Raw genomic sequence first — 25,041 nt, 5'->3', positions numbered from 1 at the left:
GGGGGGGGGGGGGGGGGGGGGGGGGGGGGGGGTGTCTGGGGCTGTGCTCGGGGAACGGAGGAACATTTTGTCAGTAGAGCATAGGTTTTATTAGCTGGCTCATCAGTTTCAGACCGCAGAGTCCCATTGCAGATCTGAGCCTTTCTGACCTGGACTCGAGCTCATCTCAAGCTGCGGGGTTGGTTGTGGTGGATTTATAGCGGGATTTATTAAATCTATTGTTTCTTATATAAAGCCTCTCAAGAGGATATTGTCTGTTGTATTTCAGGAGTAATGTCAAAATCGAACCAATATCTCACATAAAAACCTCACATATGGGGTGCAAATATTTTGAAGTGCTTCCAAATGAATGCAGCATTCGATAAACAAAAACCAGCTGTGTTTACCTCTTTTTACACCCGTATCTCAATTTGAAATGTCAATGTTTTATAGATCTGTGCTATCCACGCTAATACACGAGTAATCCACATGCAGAGCCTGCAGTCTGCATCAATGGCAGTGCATATCAACCCTGCAGTAAATGGACTGTCAGGAAAGTGCTAATTGTCCGCAGAGTTCTTCCTTCCTATCCAAATCAATTGGCTGGACTCAAGCCAAAGAGCTGTGAAATTATCATTCCTCACAACCTGTCGGCACAATGTTCCCCTCCGGGCACAGCTAGGGTAAGGGCAGGGTTTATTTCTCACTTTTGGTATGAATCGCTCTCCTTCACTGCTTTTATTTGCTCTCATGCTCTCAATGAGTCTTTAAAACTAGTTTAGGCTTTAAAAATGTAACACAAACAGAAGACAATTATTTGCATATGTATCTGTACCTGTTGACAAAATTATCTGTACAGTACTCGGATGTGTTATAATTTACATATAGCAAATATGGGTGGTTTAATTTATAAACTATAACATTTGAAGTGGATCAAAACCTTTCATCAAAGTCCTAAAACCTAAAACCAAAATGCGTTCTTGGCTTAGGACAACTTTGATTAACTTTTTTGATCCTCGTCAAATGTTGACTACTGTATTATAATAGAATCAATATTAATAATGTTAATTATTTATTTTTATATACTTTGTTCAAATGTTTTGGTCAGTATCAAAAATGCAGTAAAAACTGTAATATCGTATACTTGAACTATTATTAACCTTAATAGTATATTTAATATTTATTATTTAATAAATATATTAAAATGTTATTTTTTTCCTGTGGTGGCAAAGATACATTTTCAAAAGCAATTATTCCAGTAATTTATTAAGCTCCAAATCATTATTCAAATTCTTAATATTTAACAGTTGTGTTGCTGGATAATTTTGTGGAGACTGTGATACATTTTTCAAAAATTATGTATGATCTAGAATATAAATTGTATTCAATATATCAGATAAATAATAAATAAAAGCAGATGAATAAGCTTCAAACCACACTGCACATTTACAATCATACATTTCTCACTTTAATTATGTTCGCTTCACAGGCATGCCATTGAATTATAATTGTATAATTATAAGTAGATATATTCATTAGAAATATTGCTTTGTTTTAAAAATTATTATGTATAATGTTAAAAAATTTGCTTTTTTTTTGGCCTATTGTTCGTTGGAATTTGTTATCCTCAAGTCATTATTTGTGCCCTTCCGAGTAAGACATTCTGCTTTGGGTACAGAACAAACACCAGCAGTGAGCTGGCGAGCTCTCTGACTCCACTTTATCAAGCTGTGATGAATTAATCACTAGCAATACAGATAGAGCCTTATAAACTGGTTGAGGGCCTCTGGCCTTTCAAGAGAGGCTATTCTAGAGCCCGGTGCCTTCAATCTATTGTGTTTGTGTTCTTTCTTAAACTGCGAATGTGTCTCAGGTTAGAGCAGCGTTATCGCCACCATCCAAGCCCCACACACTTCGTAATAGCATTATATGCTTTAAGGCTTGGAGGAGAGAGGCTCATGACAGGTGAATTCAACCTGGTACAGGTCAAGGAAGCATGAGATGAATCACTTGAATTAGCAAGCGGCATATGAGTACTGCCTCTGTCGGAGCATGCTTGTGGCATGCATTAATGAGGATGAATGCAAATCTGAGCATATGAATAATTTTAGCAGTTTAACTTGGACATATTTTTTATGTCCACGCAGGAACGTCGGTGTTCCAGATCACTGCCACAGACGCCGATGATCCCACCTACGGAAACAGTGCCAAGATCGTCTACAGCATTCTCCAAGGGCAGCCTTTCTTCACCGTCGACCCCAAAACCGGTACGCAAAGACCTCGCTTTTTACAAATAACCAGTTTTATGGACATTTTGAGATGCCTTTGACTGTAGAAGTCTGCACTTGAATATTTTCTGATTGTTCCTGTGAGCTTGTGCGAAGTCACCACTGGGTGAGTCATTCCACAATAATAGGCTGTAGGAAACACAGATACATTTTCTCTGTAAAACAGCTTTCAGGCGCACAAAGGAACTCCCGATTTATTGTGCTACCCTATGTGGAGAATAATTGATGCGTTCTCACATTGTTGAGGACCTTTCATACATGTTGTTTCCACCGAGACTGAGGGGAAAAACCCCTCCCGACCAGTACCAAAATGTGTCTTTTGTCGCAGGGACTTCAGTTAAGCATTAAAAGAATATGTATGCTCTTTCGAACGGAACTCAGACTCAGGCATCTACATTGAAATTCCAATGAATCATAAGGGAAATGTGGGAAATATCATTCTCAATTGTATCTCAGAAATAAATCAATAAACCTACATTGATGGCGATGAATATGGATGGTTTTCTTTGGAGACTTATATGGTACACTCAATTACTCGCACAAAGCCCGGGTGGATAAACAAATCATTTTCATAATATTATCAACACGTGATTGAAACGTTGAGAGCGCAGCACCGTACAACCCGGGCTACACTGTTCTGTGGAGACTTGAAAACGCCCGAACCGTGGCTTACTTGTTGTGATGTACTGCTCGCCTACAGTGTATATCCTAATTTAACGTCTTCCTTCCTCCCTCGTTTTTTCATTCTGTGCTTAGTAGCCATTTGGTTCAATTTCCACAGTGGTGGTGTTTGTTTATGTCAAGTTGAATGTGCCTGGAGGGTGTTTGTCCCAGTTTGAAAGCACCAACCTGCAGAGTGTTTATCCCATGATAGAGCCTATTTGATGCAGGATGAATTTGCTTGGCTTGTATGCGTTTGAGTGTGCCAGGGTGGTGTGTGTAGATGCACGAACGTCTACATCAGCAGTGTACGAGGTAAAATGGTGAGTAGCATTCGTTCCAGCTGTTAGTGTGTGCGTGTTTTTTTGGCAAACGCCCTGTCAGCAACAGCATGAGCTGCTGACCCAAGAGACTCAGCTTAGTACCAATACATACTTCCATCCCTCAGATATCCGCCACGAAACTGTGCCAATTTACACAGAATTGCTTCATGGGTACTCTACTGTGCATTTATTTATTATGTGTAATTGCTCATTCAGTCTCCCTCCCGCTGGGACCCGTGGGATTGTTGCTGTCCTCCACTGAAGCAGCAAATCTCTGATGGCGGTTTGTCTTGTATTGGTGTCTTTGGCGCTAAAACTATGAGATTGGATGGACTGTAATCCCGTCGTGGTCACTCTTTCAACTCTTTTCTCATCTCTAATCCCCTGTTTGTGGCTATCATGAAGGTTTTGATGGGATTAAGAGGCCATATGATAATGTTCACATCAGGGGTTATTATCATAGGGCGCCGGTTTAACATTGCAATCTTGCATATCAGTGTTGCTTGCTCATTTTGGCAGGAAGTGCCTATACCCTTAGCACTGAGAGTAGTGTGTGTGCGTGTTTGAATCACTCTCAAATAATCCAATACTCCAGGTCTAGAGAGCCTCTTTTGCTCTTGGAGAGAGATAAAGCATTGGCGGAGGCTTGTCTCTTCTGCTCTGAGCATCACAGCTATAAAACTTTTCACATTTTGAGTTTATCCGTAGATATACAGTAGGTGGTATTGGGAATTCTACTCTTGAAAGTGTAGTTTGCCAAGCTACAATTTAAAGGGATAGTTCATCCAAAAAATTTAAATTCTGTCATTAATTACTCACCTTCATGCCGTTTCAAACCTGTAAGACCTTTGTTCATCTTTGGAAATTAAGATATTTTTGATTAAATCTAGGCTTTCTGACCCTGCATAGACAGCAACGCAACTGACACATTCAAGGCCCAGAAAGGTAGTAAGGACATCGGTAAAATCATCAGCAGTTCAACCGTAATGTTTTGAAGCTACGAGAATACTTTTTGTGCAAAAAAGAAAGAAAAATAACAACTTTATTCAACAATTTCTTCTCTTCCGTGTCAGTCTTCAATGCGCATTCATACCATGACACATCCGTGTTGTCTTAAAGGTTTGAGACGACATGAGGGAGAGTAATTAACGACAGAAATTTCATTTTTGGGTGAACTATCCCTTTAATGTCATTTAATGAAAGACGTATTTTCTGGTACAAAAAAAACTATGATATTTGAATGAACAATGTCAATAAGTTTCATAGTTTAAAAGAAAAACTATCCTAATTTATATAACATTAATATTATAATTATACATATTGGGAAATTTGATATTTGTATAATTTACACAATTGCTATTAATAAGAATTGTATAATATTTAATGTTTTACTAAAACCTTATTATTTTATTTATTTATTTATATATTTTGAATAGGTTACATAATATTTATGCCTTATATAAATAATAGGGAATAAGACGAGGATGAAGGAAAGGCTGGAAAGCAGAACAGCTTGAGTCTGCCATGTGAACTTGCACATGAGATCCCATGGTAATGTTTACTATGAAATGAGTACCAGCTGATAAGATACTGTACAACCAGACCCCAGTGCACCAACATGGGCAACAAAGGCTGTTTACTTTATATGAGACAGAAAGGACATTCTAGTAGAGCATGCTTGATAATTATATAAGTTCCCTTAATTGTGAAGCCTTTATGTGCAATACAACATTGAGCTACTGAAAAATGTAGTCAAGTTGCTACTATTAGTTATTTATTCCCCTATCCGGAATGCTGAATCCCAGACAATTTTCAAGTGACAGCTGAAAACTCATCTCTTTCGACGCTACTTGACTTTTTGAAATAGTTTTTTATTGTTTTTCTCTTTATTTATTCCTTCCCTTTCTAGCTTGTACTTATTTGAACAATGCCTAAAACTTTTATTACGTATTACGAGCACTTCCTGTGTCTGTTTGCCTCTTTAAGAAGAATCGCTTTATGTATTCCCCAATTGTAAGTCGCTTTGGATAAAAGAGTCTGCAAAATGAATAAATGTAAATGTAGTTATTTTCTGTCCTACATTTAATTTTTATTTTTTTGATAATTTGATTGAAGCATCAGCAAAAGAATACCAGCATCAATAATATTATAGTTACTGGAGCACTTTTACATTTATTTAATATTTTGTTAATAATTTATTTCCAGTGCCATTTTTTAGTATTCAAATGTATTTTATTTATTTATTTTCAGGGTAAAATTATTAGAGGTTGTTCTTTTTATTCTAGTCTAATCTGATTTGTAGAATACGATATTTGTAGTATAATGTGGTTTAATATATCATAGTGGAATATGCTTGATCTGTTTTTCTTCCTACAATTACAATTACCCAAGCTACTGTTTCCACCCATCCACGTCTATGTAAAGTACAATAACTTAAGCATCATTGTGTCTAATCCTCCTAGCTGAGAATTACCTCTACTGCACCTTTGTGTAGTAGTTAGTTCGCCCCATTTACCGGTGGGTGATGCTTAGCCTGCGTGATGTTTTGCACTTTCACTGTAAGGTTGACTGTCTGTTGTTCCATAAGAAATCAAACTCTCAGTACAAAGAACAGGGCTTACCAAGTTCTGCATCAGTGTCTGGTCCTGTTTGCTTTATTTACTTTCTGTCTCTGCTTTGTGGCTACTAGCTGAATACTAAGAGCCTGTTTAACATGAACATTTTACTTTTTTCGTTGTGTTGTCTGCTGAAATCCCCTGTCCTGGCAGGTGATGTCTGCTCTCAATAGGCTGGGTGCAATCTCTATGACATTCTCTGGGGCTGAACACTGGTGTATGTTTATTTGTTCTGGCGGATTGAGGTATCTGTTTGCATATTTTTTCTCACTCCCACTGGTCGTGTCCATTTAAAAAGAGAACATTGCATGTTCAAATATTTAAACTGTCCATCTCACACTTTCACACATAACATGAAATTGAAATTCTCTGCTAGTCATTCCCTCACAGGTCCTCTGTGCTTCTTGCCAGCATTTTGGACTTCTTGTAGGTGTTGTGTGTGTATTTATATTAAGACTTTCAGATAGAAATATTTATACTGCCCATTTATTTTATAGCATTTGTTTTCTAGTTATATGTCAAAAATATGAAACGTGTATAGTTACAGAGATGCTAGACATTTACTGTTTTCTACTCATCATCCTTCCTTCCTATATAATATTACATTTCTGTATACATTTTTAGGTCTTCTTAGGTTTTCACCAGACAAAAAAAAAACTATATATGAAATGAACCACAGTTATGTATCAGCAGATCATCAGGTTACATCATTTTAAAATATCAATAAAAGAATGGGATATGTCCCACGTTAATAGCTTGGCTTGAAAATGCACACTTTTCTTTGATTTCTGGATGATGGATAACCTTGAGTGTGAAAACATCAAGGCATTTCATATATTTGTTGATGAAACTGTCAAGAAGTATACTATATATATTCACTAACAAGTAAATAAAATGTGTCTAGTGCTATGTACTGACAGAGCTTATGCTTTTATGAAATGATGCTATTGATTTCCAGTGTTTTTAAACAACCCATGTTGGTGCACTGGGGCCTTGGTGTATCATGTCAGTTGGTGCTCATTTCTTAGAAACATTACCATGGGATCTCAGGGCGTAAAGGGGCACAAATACAAGTTCACATGGCAAACGCAAGCTGTTATGCTTTCCAGCCTTTCCTTTATCCCTGTCTTATCCTCTATCTCCTGAGGGAACGGTTGGAGCAGATGGCAGCCTTTGCTTTAGAGCTGTGGAGTATGCAGGAGATGATCACCAGCATGCTTTGTGCAAGAGTGTGTGTGCGCATCTGGAAAGGAAGGTTCATGCTAAGGGCTTAAACCGCATAGGAACAGTACATAGAAGTGAGAGGTCAGCACTCGCCTGCTGGTGTGTTGTCAAGCTCGAAAAGAACCTGTACCAGGTCAGAACAGAGGCAAAGCAGAGGATAACCACTCGCTGTGAGCTCACTGCCTCAATAACTAGGGGTCAAAGATCTGCAGTGTGCACATGATATTCTGGACACGCACCTGTCCTGTGAATGGTGGCTCTTATTGCTGGAAATGCCATCAAATGGATAGCGGTTTGATTTCAAGCGATGGTTCTCCTAAAAATGCATTATTTAGTCATAATCTTGTCTTTTGAAAACCCATTTAACTTTCTATCTTCTATGGCAAACAAAAGGAGGTGTTAGGCTGAATTTCCAAGCTTTTCTTTTGCATACAGTGAAACTGAATGCTGAGCAAGATTTTCTGTGAATAATGACTTCATATGAGTCTGGACCTCACACAGAGATATACTGTAATATGGCTTCATAAGCCTTCAAATATAGTGCACGAGTTCTGTGGACTGCTTTTATTTTGCTTTTATGGTCCCTTTTCCTTTGTAGGGGCTTCACAGCTCTAGTCCTTCATTTTCCATGGACAAAAGTAAATGAAGAATTTGCTTTATGTGAATTGTACAGTAACTTTCAAGAGATGAACCATTTTATGAGAATTTCCATTGGAAATGTTGACAAAATCTTTATTTCTTTAAAGCCAGCTTATAGATGAACACACGGAAGCGTTTTGAATATGTGGTACATGCAATACCATTTGCGGTAGTTATAACTTTGGTCACTTTATTTTAAGGTCCAATTCTCACTATTAACAAACCGTTAACTATTACTTTTGCCTCAATAAACTCTTATTTTGCTGCTTATTAATTAAGGTACTTGTTAGGTTTAGTTTATTGGGCAGGATCAAGGATGTAGAATATGGCCATGAAGAATATGAGCTTTAAATGTGCTAATAAACAGCCAATATGTTAATAATAGGCATGCTAATAAGCAACTAGTGAGAATTGGTCCCTATACTAAGTGTTACCATTACTTTTTTTAAATTATATATGTAAGTCTTTTATTCTCACCAAGGCTAACTTTTGTAACATTATAAATGTCCTTACTGTCACTTTTGATAAATTATGACAATATTTATGTTTATCAGGCTTTTGCAGTTCCACAACCTTTTGTTTTCACTTCATTTGGAAGGTTCAAGACCTCCCTAATCTTTGTCTGCTATGGAAATGTGGACTGTTTTAATATTTGTACTTGGAAAACCATAATTTGCAGAAAATGGTAATACATTTTTGAACGTCCAATAATGGAATATGGGTTATGTAGGTCAGCGGGAACTATATAAATTTTTTCTGCCCTCTGGATCACAGGTGTCATCAGGACAGCTTTGCCGAACATGGACAGAGAAACTAGAGAGATGTACTCCGTCATCATCCAAGCCAAAGACATGGCCGGCTCTGTCGGGGGTCTGTCCGGATCCACGACAGTCAACATCTCACTGGCCGATGTCAACGACAATCCACCACGATTCCCTCAAAGTAAGAGTCCCTGCTTCTCTCGGTCTCTTTCACCATGGAAAAAAGTCTGGATTTTAGGCACGCCCCTTCTACAGAAACCATCTAATCCTTAAATCCCTTTGAATGTACTGTGAATTTATCCCAAATGGCTGAATTCGTTTAAGCTTTATTTTGAGAAAGTAAACAACTTTTATTGAGCTTGCGCAGGTTTAATCTAAATAAACCCTGCAAATTAGCTGAGCGCAAGCAACACTTTTTAATATTCGCATCAAAAGATTTCGAATGTTTAATAAAATCGCATCTGTTCTGTTTGTGTTTATCCTCCACTTCAGAAAACTATCAGCTGTACGTGCCAGAATCTGCTCAGGTAGGGAAAGCAGTTGGGAAAATCAAAGCGAACGATGAAGACCTTGGCGTCAACGCTGAGATGACATACAGAATTACCAATGAAGAAGGAGCTGCCATTTTTTCCATCTCTACAGACAGTGACAAGAGAGAAGGAGTCATCTCCCTCAGAAAGGTCTGAACTAGACGTTCCCACAAAACCAGTGGGTTCAACAGCCACGTAAACTAATGTCTGCTCATTCAGCCATGCCCTGTCTTTTCCCAGGCTAAAATGTCTTTTCTGCTTCTCCCTTGATCTTTTTACTGATGTCCTTTCTAGCCTCTGGATTACGAGAAGAAGAAGGCTTACTCTTTGAACATAGAAGGTGTCAACACCCATCTGGATCCTCGTTTTTCTTACCTAGGTTCTTTCAAAGACACCACCACGCTCAAGCTTATCATTGGGGATGTTGATGAAGCTCCGGTGTTTACTATGGACTACTATATCATGGATGTGTATGAAAATGCTCCGGCTGGGACAGAGGTTAGCATGGTAACTGCTCAAGACCCGGACAGCACAAGAAGCAAAGTCAGGCAAGTTTCCAAAGAGAATTATACTGGTATATGTGGTTTTGAGTTATATTTTACAGTGTCTATATATCAGTGCAAATGTCTCTGCTAGTAATCCACCAGGGTTGTGCCCCATTCAGAATTGAACTGAGAATGTCTTTTAAATTCTAATTAAATTCCTGAATTTGACTGGTAGTAGCAAAGAGGATGCAGAATTGCAATTCAAATTGTTTAAGGAAGTACATATTCTCCCATAGCAAACTGTGGTAATAGAAAAATCTTGTTAGTCTTATTTCTAATAGCTTAATAAGTTCCAGAAGATTTATTTACTTTCAAGGTAAAGGAGGAATCATATGAACATTGATTTTATTTCATGCTTAATTTTCTTACAATTTACATACACAATGCTTTGCACCTATAGGTGAAGTTGTGGTGGCCACTGAGGCCAAATGCAGAAGCAGTCGAGTTATTTATAGTCTATTTATATAAGTGTCCCCCCCCCCCCAAAAAAAAGTTGTCATTTTTTTTTTTTATGATGGTTTCTGAGGAAAACACAGGGAACCATTTTACCAATTATATCTTTATATTGAATCAAGCATTCTTCTTGAACCATGGACTAGGAACACCTTGTCCAGAAGAAATAATTGGCCCTGAAGTTTAATCATCGATACTGACCAAACAAATATCTCCTTGAAGAGGGAGTGTTACATTGTTGGATTGATGCTGAGGCTGCTGTTGGCATGCTGAAGTGGCTTTGAAGGTGGACCGGAAAAGCTTTAAAGTTGCTTTGCAATGATTAGTATCGTGAAAAGCGCTATACAAATAAACTTGAATTGAATTTAATTGAATATTAAAGCATTATGTATACTCTTCATATGTGCTTCTGGAATATCTGTCATCATATTTTGAATATTATCTTTGAGTAGAACTTGTCTACATTGCAATTTTAGGTATTCCATCGACCAAAATGCAGAAGGTGATGCACTTTTCAACATCGATGTTGACAGTGGACTCATTACAACCACCAAGAGTCTAGACCGAGAGGAGGTAGCCTGGCACAACATCACAGTGATGGCTTCAGAGATTGGTATGTACAACCCTGAGGCCTGAATTCTGTTTTCAGTTGGTTTCAATCTCATACATTTTAGCGGATTGAATGTTGCTTGTTCCACAGCTAGCCATATTTTAACCAGTTTTCATACTTTTAACTGAATACATTTAATTGTATTCACAATCAACAGATTTATGCAGATTTTAAGCGATTTTAATAAATGAATTTTGTATAAAATTAATAATAATAAAAAAATTTAAAAAAGAAATCTGACCAAATATGCATCACAATATGTTTAATGCATATGTGTAATCCAAATATATATATATTATTTTTTTTTTTTATGATGGTTTCTGAGGAAAACACAGGGAACCATTTTACCAATTATATCTTTATATTGAATCAAGCATTCTTTTTGAACCATGGACTAGGAACACCTTGTCCAGAAGAAATAATTGGCCCTGAAGTTTAATCATCGATACTGACCAAACAAATATCTCCTTGAAGAGGGAGTGTTACATTGTTGGATTGATGCTGAGGCTGCTGTTGGCATGCTGATGTGGCTTTGAAGGTGGACCGGGTCAATCAATTCTTCTTCAATTTGGTCTTTTTTTTTTTTTTACAGATGCTTATCTAAGCAATTATCTTTCCTCTACACTTTTCTTCACAGTGGTGTTCAGCTAATGGGCTGAAACTGCCCTCTGTAAACGCTTGCTGATAGTGGGCTGATAATGTTAGGTCACTGTAGTTAATCTCAGTTCCATCATACCGAACGTCGTCCCTCGCACATGACTCCAAAATGGGTGTAATGTTTCCCACACTGATTTTAAATTCCCATCATGCTTCACTGAATCCCATGAGAGCAGCATGAATCATATATATCTCACTGTAAGGTTAGAAATATGGTAAATGTAAAAAAAACATTTTGTCCTTTAGTGTATAGGACAGCAAAGGAACAGGTTGCCCCTGTGTCACAAGGCTCAGACCACTTTAATATCCCAGGGGCTGTTGTTTTTGTTTGGGGGTCTTTATTTATTTATTTTTTACAAACCAACAGATTTCACCTATTTTGCCATATAAAAGTCACATGATATTTGGACATTTGTGTTTTTTTTTTCATATGCATTTGATAGATTAATTTAATTTTTTTATTTTAGAACTTCATTCATACATACATATATATATGTATATACATTTATATATGACCAATGTATTCATCGGCAGATAGCAGTCCGCATCAAGCGCTCTAGGAATGGCTCACAGGAAATGTTAATCGTTGCACATTGAAATCTAGGTTCATGTGCAGCAATGCACAGCAGTGCTGCGGCATTGTATATATATATATAGTTATTTTATCCTAGTTACAAAGAAAGAAAAAAACATTAAAATATGATTACAATTATTTAAAACAAACAGTGTCAGTGAAAAGCTTCAGATGAAATGTGATGTGGGCAGAAAAATCTACATAATTATCACTTGTGAGTTGATGTCCACGGCAGTAATTTGATCAGATTAGTATAAAAGTGTAAAAATATTATTTAACTGTGGATATTTAGGATATATACAAATAGCTGTGAAATTAGCAAGACAAATGATTAAAATGTCACTTCCATATGATTAATTCACCTATGATGTATGTATGTAGCCTACTGTTGGACATTACTATTGGACGAATAAACTAGTGAAAGTATTAAATGTTCACACAGTTAAAGAAGTGCTCAAAAGTTGGCATTTGAATTGTGAATAACAGATTTAAGGATATCTCTGTCTTGTACATAAATTACGGTATTCAACAGCAAATATTGCTGATTCACGCTTTATGCCAATGGGTCCTGATATGGCATGATTTCAATCATGTGAAATCCCTCATACATTGATCATTCATTGTTTTTTGCCAGTTATTTAAATGGAAAACATCCATGATTGAATATTTGTCACATTTTTTCTTTCCAGACAATCCCAATCTGGTGAGCTATGTACCAGTCACAGTCCAGGTCTTGGATGTCAATGACAATGCCCCCTATATTGCCACAGACAGCGCTCTGGTTGTGTGTGAAGGCTCCAAGGCAGGCCAGGTTAGTTATCTCCTCTCAGTCTTTTTCGACCTGTCAGCTCCAATCTGAACCCCTGAAACCATTTTTACTATCTGCACTCCTCCTTTTCTCCTGTCCTTTTCTCCTACCCTATTTCTGCACCATTTTTGTTTTCTCAAACCATCTTTTTTTTTCATGGTTTAATTCCATTTTTCTTTTCACACACGCACTCCCACGTACACTAACGCCATGGACACATGCATAAATGAGAAACATATACGCTGCCTTTATGATATGTCTGACACCATCATGGATGGATTTATCTGTGGCTCGACAGACTTTGGAGGCTCTTAAACCTATAAATAATTCAGCATGTACCAATGTATTCATCGGCAGATAGCAGTCCGCATCAAGCGCTCTAGGAATGGTTCACAGGAAATTTTAATCGTTGCACATTGAAATCTAGGTTCATGTGCAGCAATACACAGCAGTGCTGCGGCATAGCCTTTATAGCTTTACCCTTGAATGAGATTATGATTTAAGCAGTTAGACACACACAGTGGGCGACAATGCATTTTTAAATTAAATATCAAGGGTCCTCTTTGAACATTTGTGTCCGCTGTGCTGGTGGTTAACCATAAAGGGTACTTAAAGGGATAGGTCACAATTCCGTCATCATTTACTCACCCCAATGTTGTTCCAAACCAATCAAAGTTTGGTTATTCTTCGAAACACAAATGATATTTGTAATGAAACTTGAGAGGTTTTTGTCCCTCCATTGAAAGTCCAGGAAACCAAAACTTAGAAGATCCAAATAAAGGTGTCATAAAATGAACCCATAAGAATCATCCGGTTTAATCCAAGTTTTGTGAAGAGATACGATTTGAATCATGATTTATATTACACTGTGTATTATGAACAGATTTAATGTAGACAGTTAATCACATATAAGCGTTCATGATGGTTTACCATATGTGATGCACTCAGGGCCGCATTAAGACCTTACTGGGCCCCGGGGCTATGACTTACTGCAGGGCCCCCTATTACAAATATAATATAAAAAAAATTATGAATACATTTATTCATAAAAAAACATTTATGCATTGAAATTTTATAATTCTTGTTACCAATTTCAATATTAAAAAAAATACTATAGCCTAAGTAAAAACAAGCTTATACTTGACTTAAGTAAAAACAGACAAAATTACAAATTACAAAAAAAATAGACCTACTTGAAACACTTAAAGCACTGAATAAGAAATTATATTGTATACAATAATTGTACAAATAAACTGAATAGTCTTCACTGTATAAATTCAATATACATTCATTCTTATTTATTTTACAAATGTGATTTGGTCAAGGACAGTGAGTGATTTTCTTTCTAATGTTTGATTAACATTATTGACATAAATTTTAACAGCTGCTAAATTAGGCTGCTTTAGAGGAATAGCTCACCCAAAAATTAAAGGGCTGTTGTTGTTCTAAACCTGTATGAGTTTTCTTCTGCTGTTGAATGTAAAAGTATATGAAGAGTTAATTTGCAAAAACAGATAACTCCATTTTTAACAACTTTCAAAAATTATGTTTTTTCATTGTGCATTCCAATTATTCTCGCTCAAACTGCAGTTGGGTTATTTTGATAAAAAAATAAATAAATACAGCTAACTAACATAAATAAAAGACAATAAAAACATAACATAATTTTCAAAAATCATGTTTTTTATTTTAATAAACTGAGTTATCCGTTTTTGCAAATAAACTCTTCATATATTTGGAATAATACTGGTAACCCAACAGTTGCTGGGCCCCCATGACTTCCATAGTATGACAAACAAAATACACTACTGGAGTCAGTGGGAACCAGAAAGTTTCTAGTTACGAACATTCTTCAAAATATCTTCTTTTATGTTGAGGAGAACAAAGAAATTCATACAGGTTTAGAGCAACTTGAGGCTGAGTAAATGATGACAGTATTTTAATTTTTGGGTGAACTATCCCTTTAAAATGTCATCATATTAGGATCTCATATAGCCTACTACTACACATGCTTTATATTTAACTATTAACGATCGTTTAAGACACAAATAACTGTGTTGACGAGGAGATATTTTGACACATAACTGTGCATTTGAACGTTTAAGCACAAGGCGCAAAAAATAACTCAAGTTTAGACAGGCACTGTACGAGCAGGTGTGCGCCACGCGAATCAGGCTGAAACCGCAACGCGCGCATTTGCCAAAATGAATTCTGCCCCACTGCTTAATATGTCCCTGAAGAGTTACATTTTTTTTTAAACCACAATGCTTAAAATGCGTTAAAATGAAAAGCTTAACCTACATCATGCCACGCAAAACGATTGATAGGCTATATGGTTTATCTCTCAACCCATAAGCGAATATACTTTGTTCAAACACAAAAAGCAATATACATCCATCAAGTTGTTAACTTGTTAATCAAACTAACCTAAAATCTGTGGGGACGATGACACTGTTTTTATCTGCTCCATGTCCCCGGTCCACTTGCTGTTTCACAACTACTCCATCATCAGCTTTAGTAAAATAACCTGATAGCTGGGAATTTTACTGACTCTCTAACTCATGTTTTCCCCTCTCTCCTATTCTTTTTAGAATAGCCCCTCTCTCACTTTCTTTTTAGAATAGTTTACATTTTAACTTATCGAAGATTGTTCTTTGCATGACCATTTCCAGATTATGCCAGAACGAAGTGAAGAGAGGACGCGGACATTGCAGCGATCACCTCATTGATACATGGTGCACGGGTCGTTCAAAAGTAAAAATATAGAATAAATGCATTTGATTGGTAAACCAAATTCAAACGTTACGTTTTAATCTCAAAAGGTATTGCATGGAATATATGGAAAAGCTCCACTAAATAATAGTGCTAATATGTGAGGGGCGGGGATTTAGCAATCGGCGCTACCATGACCAGTCAATCTACTCCACAGCCAATCATGGGCCCCCTCCTTGTCTGGGCCCCGGGGCTTCAGCCCCGCCTAGCCCAATGGTTAATGCGGCCCTGGATGTACTATATGGTTGTGTGTTGATCATTGCTTAGATGTACATAAAAGCCTAAATTGATTAATCATATAAAGCGATTGTACTGTATCTCTTCACACGACTTGGACTAAACGGCTTTATATGGATTAATTTTACAAAGTATTAATGACCTTTTTGGATCTTTTAAGTTTTGGTTATCTTGACTTTCAATGGAGGGATAAAAGGGATAAACACCTCTTAGATATTTTAAAAATATCTTAACATGTGTTTCGAAGATTAACCGAAGTGTTATGGGTTTGGAACAACATGAGGAGGAATAAATGATAGCAGAATTTTCATCTGTTTAAATAAAGGTATGGTAAATTATTCAGCCTAAATGAAAGTGTGTGATTAATGTACATAGTTGTGTTTTCACTTTGGACCTCTGCTTAATTAAAGGCTGCTTTTAAAGCACCACAGAACTTTTTTTATTATTATTTTCGGGCTTCGTTCAAGCCCAGTAAATTATTTACTGTATAAGGCAGAGGTCCATTCATAAGCGAAGAAATTGTCTCTCATTTATTATGACTTCTGGTCTGCTGGGCTCAAACCGGTCCATCTAACATCTAAATAAAATCCTCTTCCCAATTACTTTGTAAGATAATCGGGGATTGCTGTCATGCTGTGGCCCTTGATTAAGTGTTTCCACAGAGATAAGGCAAAACCACATTTCTTGTACTGGCATCAACTCACAGGAAGCTCTTTTCTTTTGATCTGCTCTGCACACATTCACAACAGTATGCTGCATGAAACAATGCAATGTAATTTGGAAGAAATCTGTCATGCAGTGGCACAGGCCATTTTCAAACCTGGCTCTATTACTTGGTCCAGAGTTCTGTTCTACTCTCTTCTCCATGTATTGGTATGTCTTATTGTACTTTAGGGTGGAAAGTGCATTATGTTTGCACCCTTGACATTACAAAAGGATTTGTGATTGTCTTAAAAGCTTCGATAAGAATGTGATGAAAACAAACAAATCAGTATGTTTTGCATTATATGCCATGACTTTACAGCAAAAGTGTGCTGAATTTATAGAATTTATGTTTAGGGACGGTGGGATTGTTTTAAAAATGTTTTTGAACCTGTCTTGAAAGTGTCTTATGGTCACCATGGCTGCATTTACCTGATCAAAAAATACAGTAAAACAGTAATGTTGTAAAATAAATAAATAAATAAACTTTATTATTTATATATATATATATATATAATTAGTTTTTTTGTTGTTGTTGCTCTGGTGTGAAAGTGCCCCAGAGAGAGAAACCCTTGGCCCAACATGGATGGTACAGCGCAGACAGGTGAAGAGCTTCAATAATTGGTCCAGACTCTGCATGAGGAGATTCCCACTTGCAGCTGATGTGCTAGCAGGAGCCAATTAGGTTAACAAGCTGACAAAACATCATGAGTCTGAGCAATGCTTCAAACTAGCGAATGACTAAGATCCAGACACCCAACTGGCCGAGGGTCTTAGGTTCAGCAGTCTGAAGTTAATGTCTTTCAAAAGTGGAGAGGAAGAAGAAATATGGATCAGAAAACATAAACACTTTTTTTTTTTTTTGCGTTTCTAGCTTAAAAATGTATTTATAAAACTCATAATTCTGATTCTAAATTCTGATTGGATTAACCAAATTTGAAGCTATTGTAAAATTACATTATTTATATGTCCAATAGTTTGTGGTCGGTAACATTTTTTGGTAACACTTTATTTTGAGGGTCCCTTTTGAACATTCTGTTGACAATAAGTAACATTGCACCTACATTTCAACTATCTCCCATTAGAGTATCAGTAGCCTGTCTGCTTAATATCTGCTACCTCTTTATTGTGATGGTCTCCCAACAGACATTCTACTGATTATGAGCAAAGACTATAGAAATACAAAGACGGTTCACTCCTATATCTATGAATGGGAGAAACTGCAACGCGCAATATGGTGAAATAATCCCGCCTTCTAAATGAAAGAGCCAATTGCTGATTGGTAAAGTCATTGCGTCACTGCAGTGGCCATTAGAAGCCCCGGTTCCCATAGAAACCTGAGGCTAGAGCAGCGATGGGCATGCGTATTCATAAGCGCGATAAAACTGTGCATACGCATTGGCAGGTCTAGCTTGAAAAATATGCTTTTTTAATGCTATTTGAGCATAAGAAACAACATTCATCGGGCGGTTCATTTCAGATTTTGTTGCTGATTAGAAGTATGTAATTTAATTGCGACTTCAGCGAGCAGTTTTTGAGATTTCATGATTCCCCCATTTATTTAGATTTGTTTGAGCAGCCCAGAGGCGTTGCAAATATGGCCGCCGAGTGAACAGACTTTCCTTGAAATGGACTTTGCTATAAGTAACTTTGCAAGTACATGCCAACTTAATCTAACCCTAACCCTACCAGTCTACTAACATTCTAGTGAGACTTAGTAGATATGTAGGTGCAACGTTACTTATAGTCAACAGAATGTCTTAATGGAAAAATCTAAATAAAGAGAAACCCATTTTTTATATATTTTTAAAAGAAGTCTCTTATGATCACCAAGGCTGCATTTATTTGATCAAAAATAGAGTAATAACAGTAATATTGTGAAATACTATTACAATTTAATATAACTATTTTCTATTTTAATTTATTTTAAATATTTTGTTCCTCTTTTGTAAGTTGCTTTGGATAAAAGCATCTGCTGAAGGCATAAATCACTTCCTTGGAGTTATTAGGTTCTATCTGCATTCTGAGCGGATTTGAGATGTTGAGCTTCAAAGTTTTTGCATTCCATATACTATGTAGACCATATACTATATGATATACTTTTTGTTTTGTTTTTTAATTAAAAAGTCCCAGAATATACACAATAAAAAAAATAAAAATTGTCACAGAATAAGAATATGTGAATAACCCAATTTTAATAAAACATTTGAGATAGAACCTTATAATTCCAAGGTGATGAAAAGTAAATGTAAAATAAGTTATTCCTGTGTTGGCAAAGCTGAATTATTTAGGAGTGTCACATGATTGTATCATTCTAATATGCTGATTTGGTGCTGAAGACAGTTGTGCTGCTTAATATTTTTGCAAAAACCATGATAAATGATACAGGATTCTTTGATGAATAGAAAGTTCAGTGAACAGCTTTTTTAAGAGTCACTGTAACTTTTTGTTTGGTTTTTTTCTAATTTTTTCACATTGTTTCTTGACAGACAGACAGACAGACATTTTGTTTTTGTTTTGTTTTTTTTCTAATTTTTTCACATTGTTTCTTGATAGATAGATAGATAGATAGATCGATAGATCGATAGATAGATAGATAGATAGATAGATAGATAGATAGATAGATAGATAGATAGATAGATAGATAGATAGATAGATAGATAGATAGATAGACTTTTTTTGTTTTGTTTGTTTTCTTCTAATTTTTTCACATCGTTTCTTGACAGACAGACAGGCAGGCAGGCAGATATTTAGTTTTGTTTGGTTTTTTTCTAATTTTTTCACATTGTTTCTTGACAGACAGACAGACAGACATTTTGTTTTTGTTTAGTTTTTTTTCTAATTTTTTCACATTGTTTCTTGATAGATAGATACAGACAGACAGACAGACAGACAGATATTGTTGTGGATCATTTATTATAAAGATCTAAGGATTTGTGAGATTATGTATATCCAAGATGTTCTATGCTGCTTTCTTTTACTTGACATCCTGAGAAACACTGCTTGAAATTCACTGGTTGTAGATGAGAAGTTTCACCCTGCAGAATGTGTGAAAACCCCTCTCTCACTCCGGACCACTGACAAGGCCAAATATAGACACTATTCAGGAATGCTGCACAACTGTGTGGGCTGAAACCTGGAACAACAATTGCAACGTGCACATACCTGAACAGACAGGAAGTGTTGTTAATAATACATTTAAATATAAGCAGGAGCGTAAATTAAGTCTAACAGTTGGGGGGGGACAATAAACATAAAATTTCTCAAAAGCAATATTTTAAGGGGACACAAATAATACAGCTAAAATTGTACTTGTAAGGATATGTATACACAGAGGAAAGCCTTACTATTAGTGCAGCTGGGAGACCATGCCAAATTAGACAACTTCAAGCTGTTGTGGTTGTGCCGCGACGGCGGTCGTGACTCGTGTCCGTTGTAGACATTACTATCCATCACAGTGTTGCCAAGTCTGCGGTTTTCCCGTGGAATTGGGCTACTTTTATCACTGTTGCCGCGGGTTGAAGCGACCCCAATAATGTGTATTTTAGCCTCCGGAACGTGATTTTTACTGGGGGACCCCCTCGAAACACGGATGGTTTGGGCTACTTTTGGGCTACTTTTGAGTAGCAAATAGGCGGGTTTTGTTGTAAAAACCTGGCAACCCTTTCCGTCAAGCAGGTAACGTTATTATTTCTAACATAGCGGACTCATCAAGAAATACATTGGCATCATCTGTATTAAAGAGAAAATAATCACTTCATCCAATGTTTAAGTGAATAAAATAGCCTTGACAGCCTTACTTACTGAGTTCCACAACTATTGACTTTGTTCTCTCTCACCAGACTTGTGTGAGTGTAGGTGATGTAAAAGAGGAAAGCAGGCATTTGGACCAAAGCACTGTGAGGCAAGGGAGGGGGAGACTTAAAATGTTTTTGCCCTGTTTGTGTTGTTTTACTACTTACACAATTATGTAAAGTATAAAACATTGTTATTTACAATGCACAGCGTGGTTTTTAATCATATTTTTAGGGGGGACAACCCTCAGATGAGGGGGGGGGGTCTTGACACCCCCCAAGATTTCCGCCGATGAATATAAGGCAAAACAGTATTTTTGCTTGCTAGGATTTAGAGGCTCTTCCCAATTTACAGCATAATATCCAAACACAATGTTGTGGCTCCATTCCAAAATCTAGTGATGTGCCTATCTACCCTGCTGAAGAAAAAACATATTATTCAAGCCTGAGCTGGTTTGCAAGTCTCAGTTGGTCTCCCTGTATATATAAATATACACAGGGTGTTTTTATCATTTAACAACTGTCATTATGAAGACTGTTTCCAGAAGTAGACAACAACATAGTTACCTTTTTAGGTAACAATTTAAGGTGGCATGTATCCCTGTTATATCCATCTAAGGAGATATCATGATGAACATGATGAACCACTCACTGTCAATAATGTCAGTAATACAGTTATAGTTCATCTAATATGTGTAGACTGTTTTACCTAATGTTTATGTATTTATGCTATTTAATTCTAAATGTATTAAAATCTTTTGTTAGCAACATGCTATAATATATGTAGAGTTGAGTCTCCCTTGTCCTTCACATGAGGTGAACTAATTGTGGACACTATTATATTGTTTATAAATATTTTTACATTTTAAATTGGATATATATTTTTTTGTTTTAGTGTTGTTGTTTTGTCATTTTTATCAGTTTTAATGTATAGTTTTTATTCATTTTTCAGTTTTAGTTGTAGTTGTTTTAGTTCATCTAAATGGCAACTAACAACCAGCTGAAATAAAATGTTAAATTTGTTATATTTTATTTCATTTCATTTCACATTTATTTGTTTTTGTGGTTTTAGTTTTCTATAATAACCCTGCTTATGAGGGTCCATTTAGTGCTACCCCTTGTTATTTTAGTATCACTGATATACTATCATAGCTTTTGTTTTGTATGATTTTAGCAAATGGCTGCAATATAACAAGGAGTGAAAAATTTAAGGGGGTCTGAATACTTTCCGTACCCACTGTATATATATATACAGTATATATATATATATATAGTTTTGTTAGAAATTAGTATTTATTCATTTTAGTTTATTTCATTTGAGTTATTTTAGTACTTAAAGTTAAACTAAACCAAAATGAGAAATGTTGCTTCGGCTAAATTATTATTATGTTTTAGTTAATGATTGCTGTTGCTGCCTTAAAAGGTAGCTGTTTGGAACAGGGCTAATCTGTTTGAATGAAGAGGCTCATGGCTATTTATGGCAAAACGCCATTGATTTCACATCAGCACATGAGTGATTAAGTGATTATTTGCCCAGACAAAGCTTTTCCCCATATGAAAATGTCAGCAAGCAGATGATTGCACTCCTCATTTTGTACGCCCAAGCGATACGTCACTAACTCCCGATGGTAGTGAAGCTAATTCACATCACCATTTACATGGATGAACAAACTAAGCTTGTGTCTCCTCTCTTGTAGCCATCGTGGTTCTGTTTGTCACTCTGCGTAGCAAGAAGAGCAAAAAGGAGCCTCTGATCATCTCGGTGGAGGATATCAGAGAGAACGTAGTCACGTACGATGACGAGGGAGGAGGCGAGGAAGACACAGAGGCCTTTGACATAGCGGCTTTGAGGAACCCCGCAGCAGCCGAGGAGATGAGGTTGAGGAAGGACCTGCAGTCGGAGGTGTGGAGAGCAATGGGGACCGAGGCTCTCAGCCCGGCTTTGACCTTACCAGACGAGGACATTCATGAGGTGATTAAGCTCAAGGTGGTTGAGGCCGACCGAGACACGAGCGGCCCTCCGTACGATTCTCTTCAGACTTACGCTTACGAGGGCCGCGGCTCCCCGTCCGGCTCCATCAGCTCACTGGACCTGCCGGAGCCCCAGACGGAGCTGGACCTCAGTGAGGTAGACAAATGGGGCCCTGAGGTACAAGTACTGAGCAGAGTAGGCCAGCACCACGTCCCATAATGGCTGCGCATGTTCTGTAAACCAGAAGTTGTGTGTCGTTTCCCTGGTGTCTGGTCAAATGGGACTGCAGTGAAGACTGAAGTTTTTTTTTTTTTTTCTCTCATCCAGTTTTGCTGTGGGATTATTTTACTTGTTTTTCACTGGCCTCTACAATTGGAAGTTGATTTTTGAAGAAAAAGTGTAAAATTGAGAAAAAATTGAGAACTCATAAAGGAAGCTATTTTCCCTGGTGTATATTTTCTATTGCTTAATAAAATTCATGATTCCAGATAAGTAAAGTGTGCCTCTATTGCATCTTCGTCCATTTCCAGCAGCTACAAAAGCGTCCGATTCAATGTTCCGGCTGGTTTAGGATGACATCTTTCATACTAAACTGATCATTTCTCTACTCGAAACTTGATTTCTGTTTTCACAGCCTGTAGTATTTAAGTTTCACCTAATATTTATACCAGATCGACAATGAACACAGAGTGTGCAACATTCAGTATAAATCACCTCTGTCAAAAGCAAGAAAATAACTTATTATAATTCTCATGAGCAGAGAGAGTTTTAATTGGATAACAACAGCATTCTGTGAAAGATAATTGGATTCAAATGCTTGAGTGGGCACCTTTTATTACTTTCCTAGGACTTATAAATCAACTGTGAAAAGTCTGTGTTGCAATCCAGTCCTGATCAATTCCCACGAGCCTCACAACATGCAGATAAAGAGCCCACGGACTGCTTTAATAGCCACCGTAATGATGATGATGACTTCAGAGCATCAACACGATGGCAGCTTTTACTGATCTAAATGCGCTCGGCTGTCACAAGTAGTGTTGGATTGTTTAGGAGGACGACTTTTTGAATACTGAGGGAGCTTCAAAAGTGGGATTGTTTCCTCTGACAACAGCATTAGCTAATTGGTAAGCCTAGTCTGGAAACATACCTACTGACAGATACATCAATGATTTTAAAGAAACAGTTTGTTAAAATTATTACAGGACAGGAGAAAATCCGTGTTTTTGACAGGCTATGCATCAGTTGGCTAATCACACAAACTGTCTCGCTTCCTCAATTTTCTCCTAATGGGTTAAATGTACTTACATTATTGGAGGAAACTTGTTTCTCCCAAATTAATTCTCTGCAAACTCAAGCCATCAAGTTCACCTATGGTGTTCTAATAGTCTTAAATACTGATCTTAACCATTTAAGTGAACACTACAGCAACTTGTATGATAGACTTGTGTGTTTTTGCGAAATTCGCTATCATAAATATATCACTGTCATTATCACAGTGGATATCTGTACACGTGCATTTGTTTCCTCCATAAAGCAATTTGCCCTTTGCACAGACTTTTTTACCCATTCTCCAACCTTACATACTCCCAGACATTTAGCGCTTTATTAGAAGTCAGTGTATCATCAAAATGATTTAAAAGCTGATATTTCAAGGTTAAATACATAAGTAAATGAATAAAACTTGCATACTGTTGATTTAACTCCGATTTGTGATTAAAAAGAGCATTAAGTACAGCTTAAATGAGAATGTTTATGCATTTAGAATTGTATATTTAGATATGTATGTGATAAACGGAAATATAAGTAAAATATTATTATGAATTCAAAATATGTTTAATAATAAAATATATATTTTAATAACGTATGTGTATGGGAAGAAATCAACAGGGCCCAAGTTCCCCAGAGGAAAACGTATCATCCTAACAGCGTATTCTCTCAAAACTCGATTCTCAACTGTAATGAAACAACATCAGCATAATTAAAAAACTACTACATGTCCATATAATCTGCTTTGCTTTGACCAATGATGCTTAATTAAATTATTCAAGCACAAGTGCTCATGGGTATTCCCCTTGGCTCAGTTTTATACTTGTTTGTTTTGAGTTATTAGGACTTAAATTCTTAATTTTATGGACTTTGAAGCCAAAGAAGTTTCAGAAACACACACATTTGTAGTTTTATTGCAAAATGTGCCATTTCAAACAGTTCAGTTAGGACCACCTACTTGTTTACAGCATAGAGTATACATTTGAATTGATTACATTCGATTGTCTTTGAACGTTGTAATTGGTCTTTAAAAGTCAGACAATTACACAATGTTTAGCTCAAACTTACTGCAAGAATGATGCTAGTGCCTGTGTCTTTAATATTGCATGACCATGTGATGATTGGTCTTCTGACCATGTGTATTGTAAGCTTTACAATCTGGCCATGAAAAGAAAACCTCTCGCTGGTACAGCCAGCAAAGAGTGACGGTATTTAAAAAATCGGACATTTAATTGGCCAACATAATTGTAATGATACTAACTGCATAATGGCATTTATTTTTGCCTGATACCTCAGGCCAATATGCCTCAGGCTTCATTCTTGACTGATCTGGCTGTTTATTAATTAAACAGTCAAAGTTATATATAATTGTTAAATTGTTTTTATTTTTTATATATTTTTTATGGTTATGTCCACCATCCACCAAAGCACACACAATAAAAAGAACTCACGCACATCACATCCAATCCACCAGTGCATTTTTCTTCCTGTTTCATCCTTCAGTGTTGATTGATAATTTGTTGTTTTTGTTTGCACTGAAAAAGTGGCTATTTTGTTGTTAATGACGATGATGGCAGTGGCGGTGATGATCTAGACTGTTGATTAGCCTCATCACAGAAATGTACTTTTCCT

General features: G+C 36.6%; 1 protein-coding gene across 1 annotated transcript in view; it reads left to right on the top strand.

Moving 5' to 3' along the window:
* The window catches only part of LOC107585979 (cadherin-18-like), a 43,712-nt gene extending 21,232 nt beyond the window's left edge, over positions 1-22,480 (top strand). The window contains exons 4-11 of the mRNA XM_016273184.1: positions 2,127-2,246; positions 8,503-8,670; positions 8,982-9,169; positions 9,314-9,567; positions 10,494-10,630; positions 12,548-12,701; positions 16,475-16,548; positions 21,848-22,480. Coding sequence (XP_016128670.1) covers positions 2,127-2,246; positions 8,503-8,670; positions 8,982-9,169; positions 9,314-9,567; positions 10,494-10,630; positions 12,548-12,701; positions 16,475-16,548; positions 21,848-22,362 — 1,610 coding nt within the window. The 3' untranslated portion in view covers positions 22,363-22,480. The remainder of the gene's footprint in view (positions 1-2,126; positions 2,247-8,502; positions 8,671-8,981; positions 9,170-9,313; positions 9,568-10,493; positions 10,631-12,547; positions 12,702-16,474; positions 16,549-21,847) is intronic.
* Positions 22,481-25,041: the final 2,561 nt, after the last annotated feature.

The sequence above is a fragment of the Sinocyclocheilus grahami genome, unplaced genomic scaffold (assembly GCF_001515645.1).
Source record: "Sinocyclocheilus grahami isolate Dianchi unplaced genomic scaffold, SAMN03320097.WGS_v1.1 scaffold5.1, whole genome shotgun sequence".
Taxonomy (NCBI): Eukaryota; Metazoa; Chordata; class Actinopteri; order Cypriniformes; family Cyprinidae; genus Sinocyclocheilus; species Sinocyclocheilus grahami.
The sequence above is the reverse complement of the archived record's forward strand: the minus strand, read 5'-3'. Positions and strand labels throughout refer to the sequence as shown.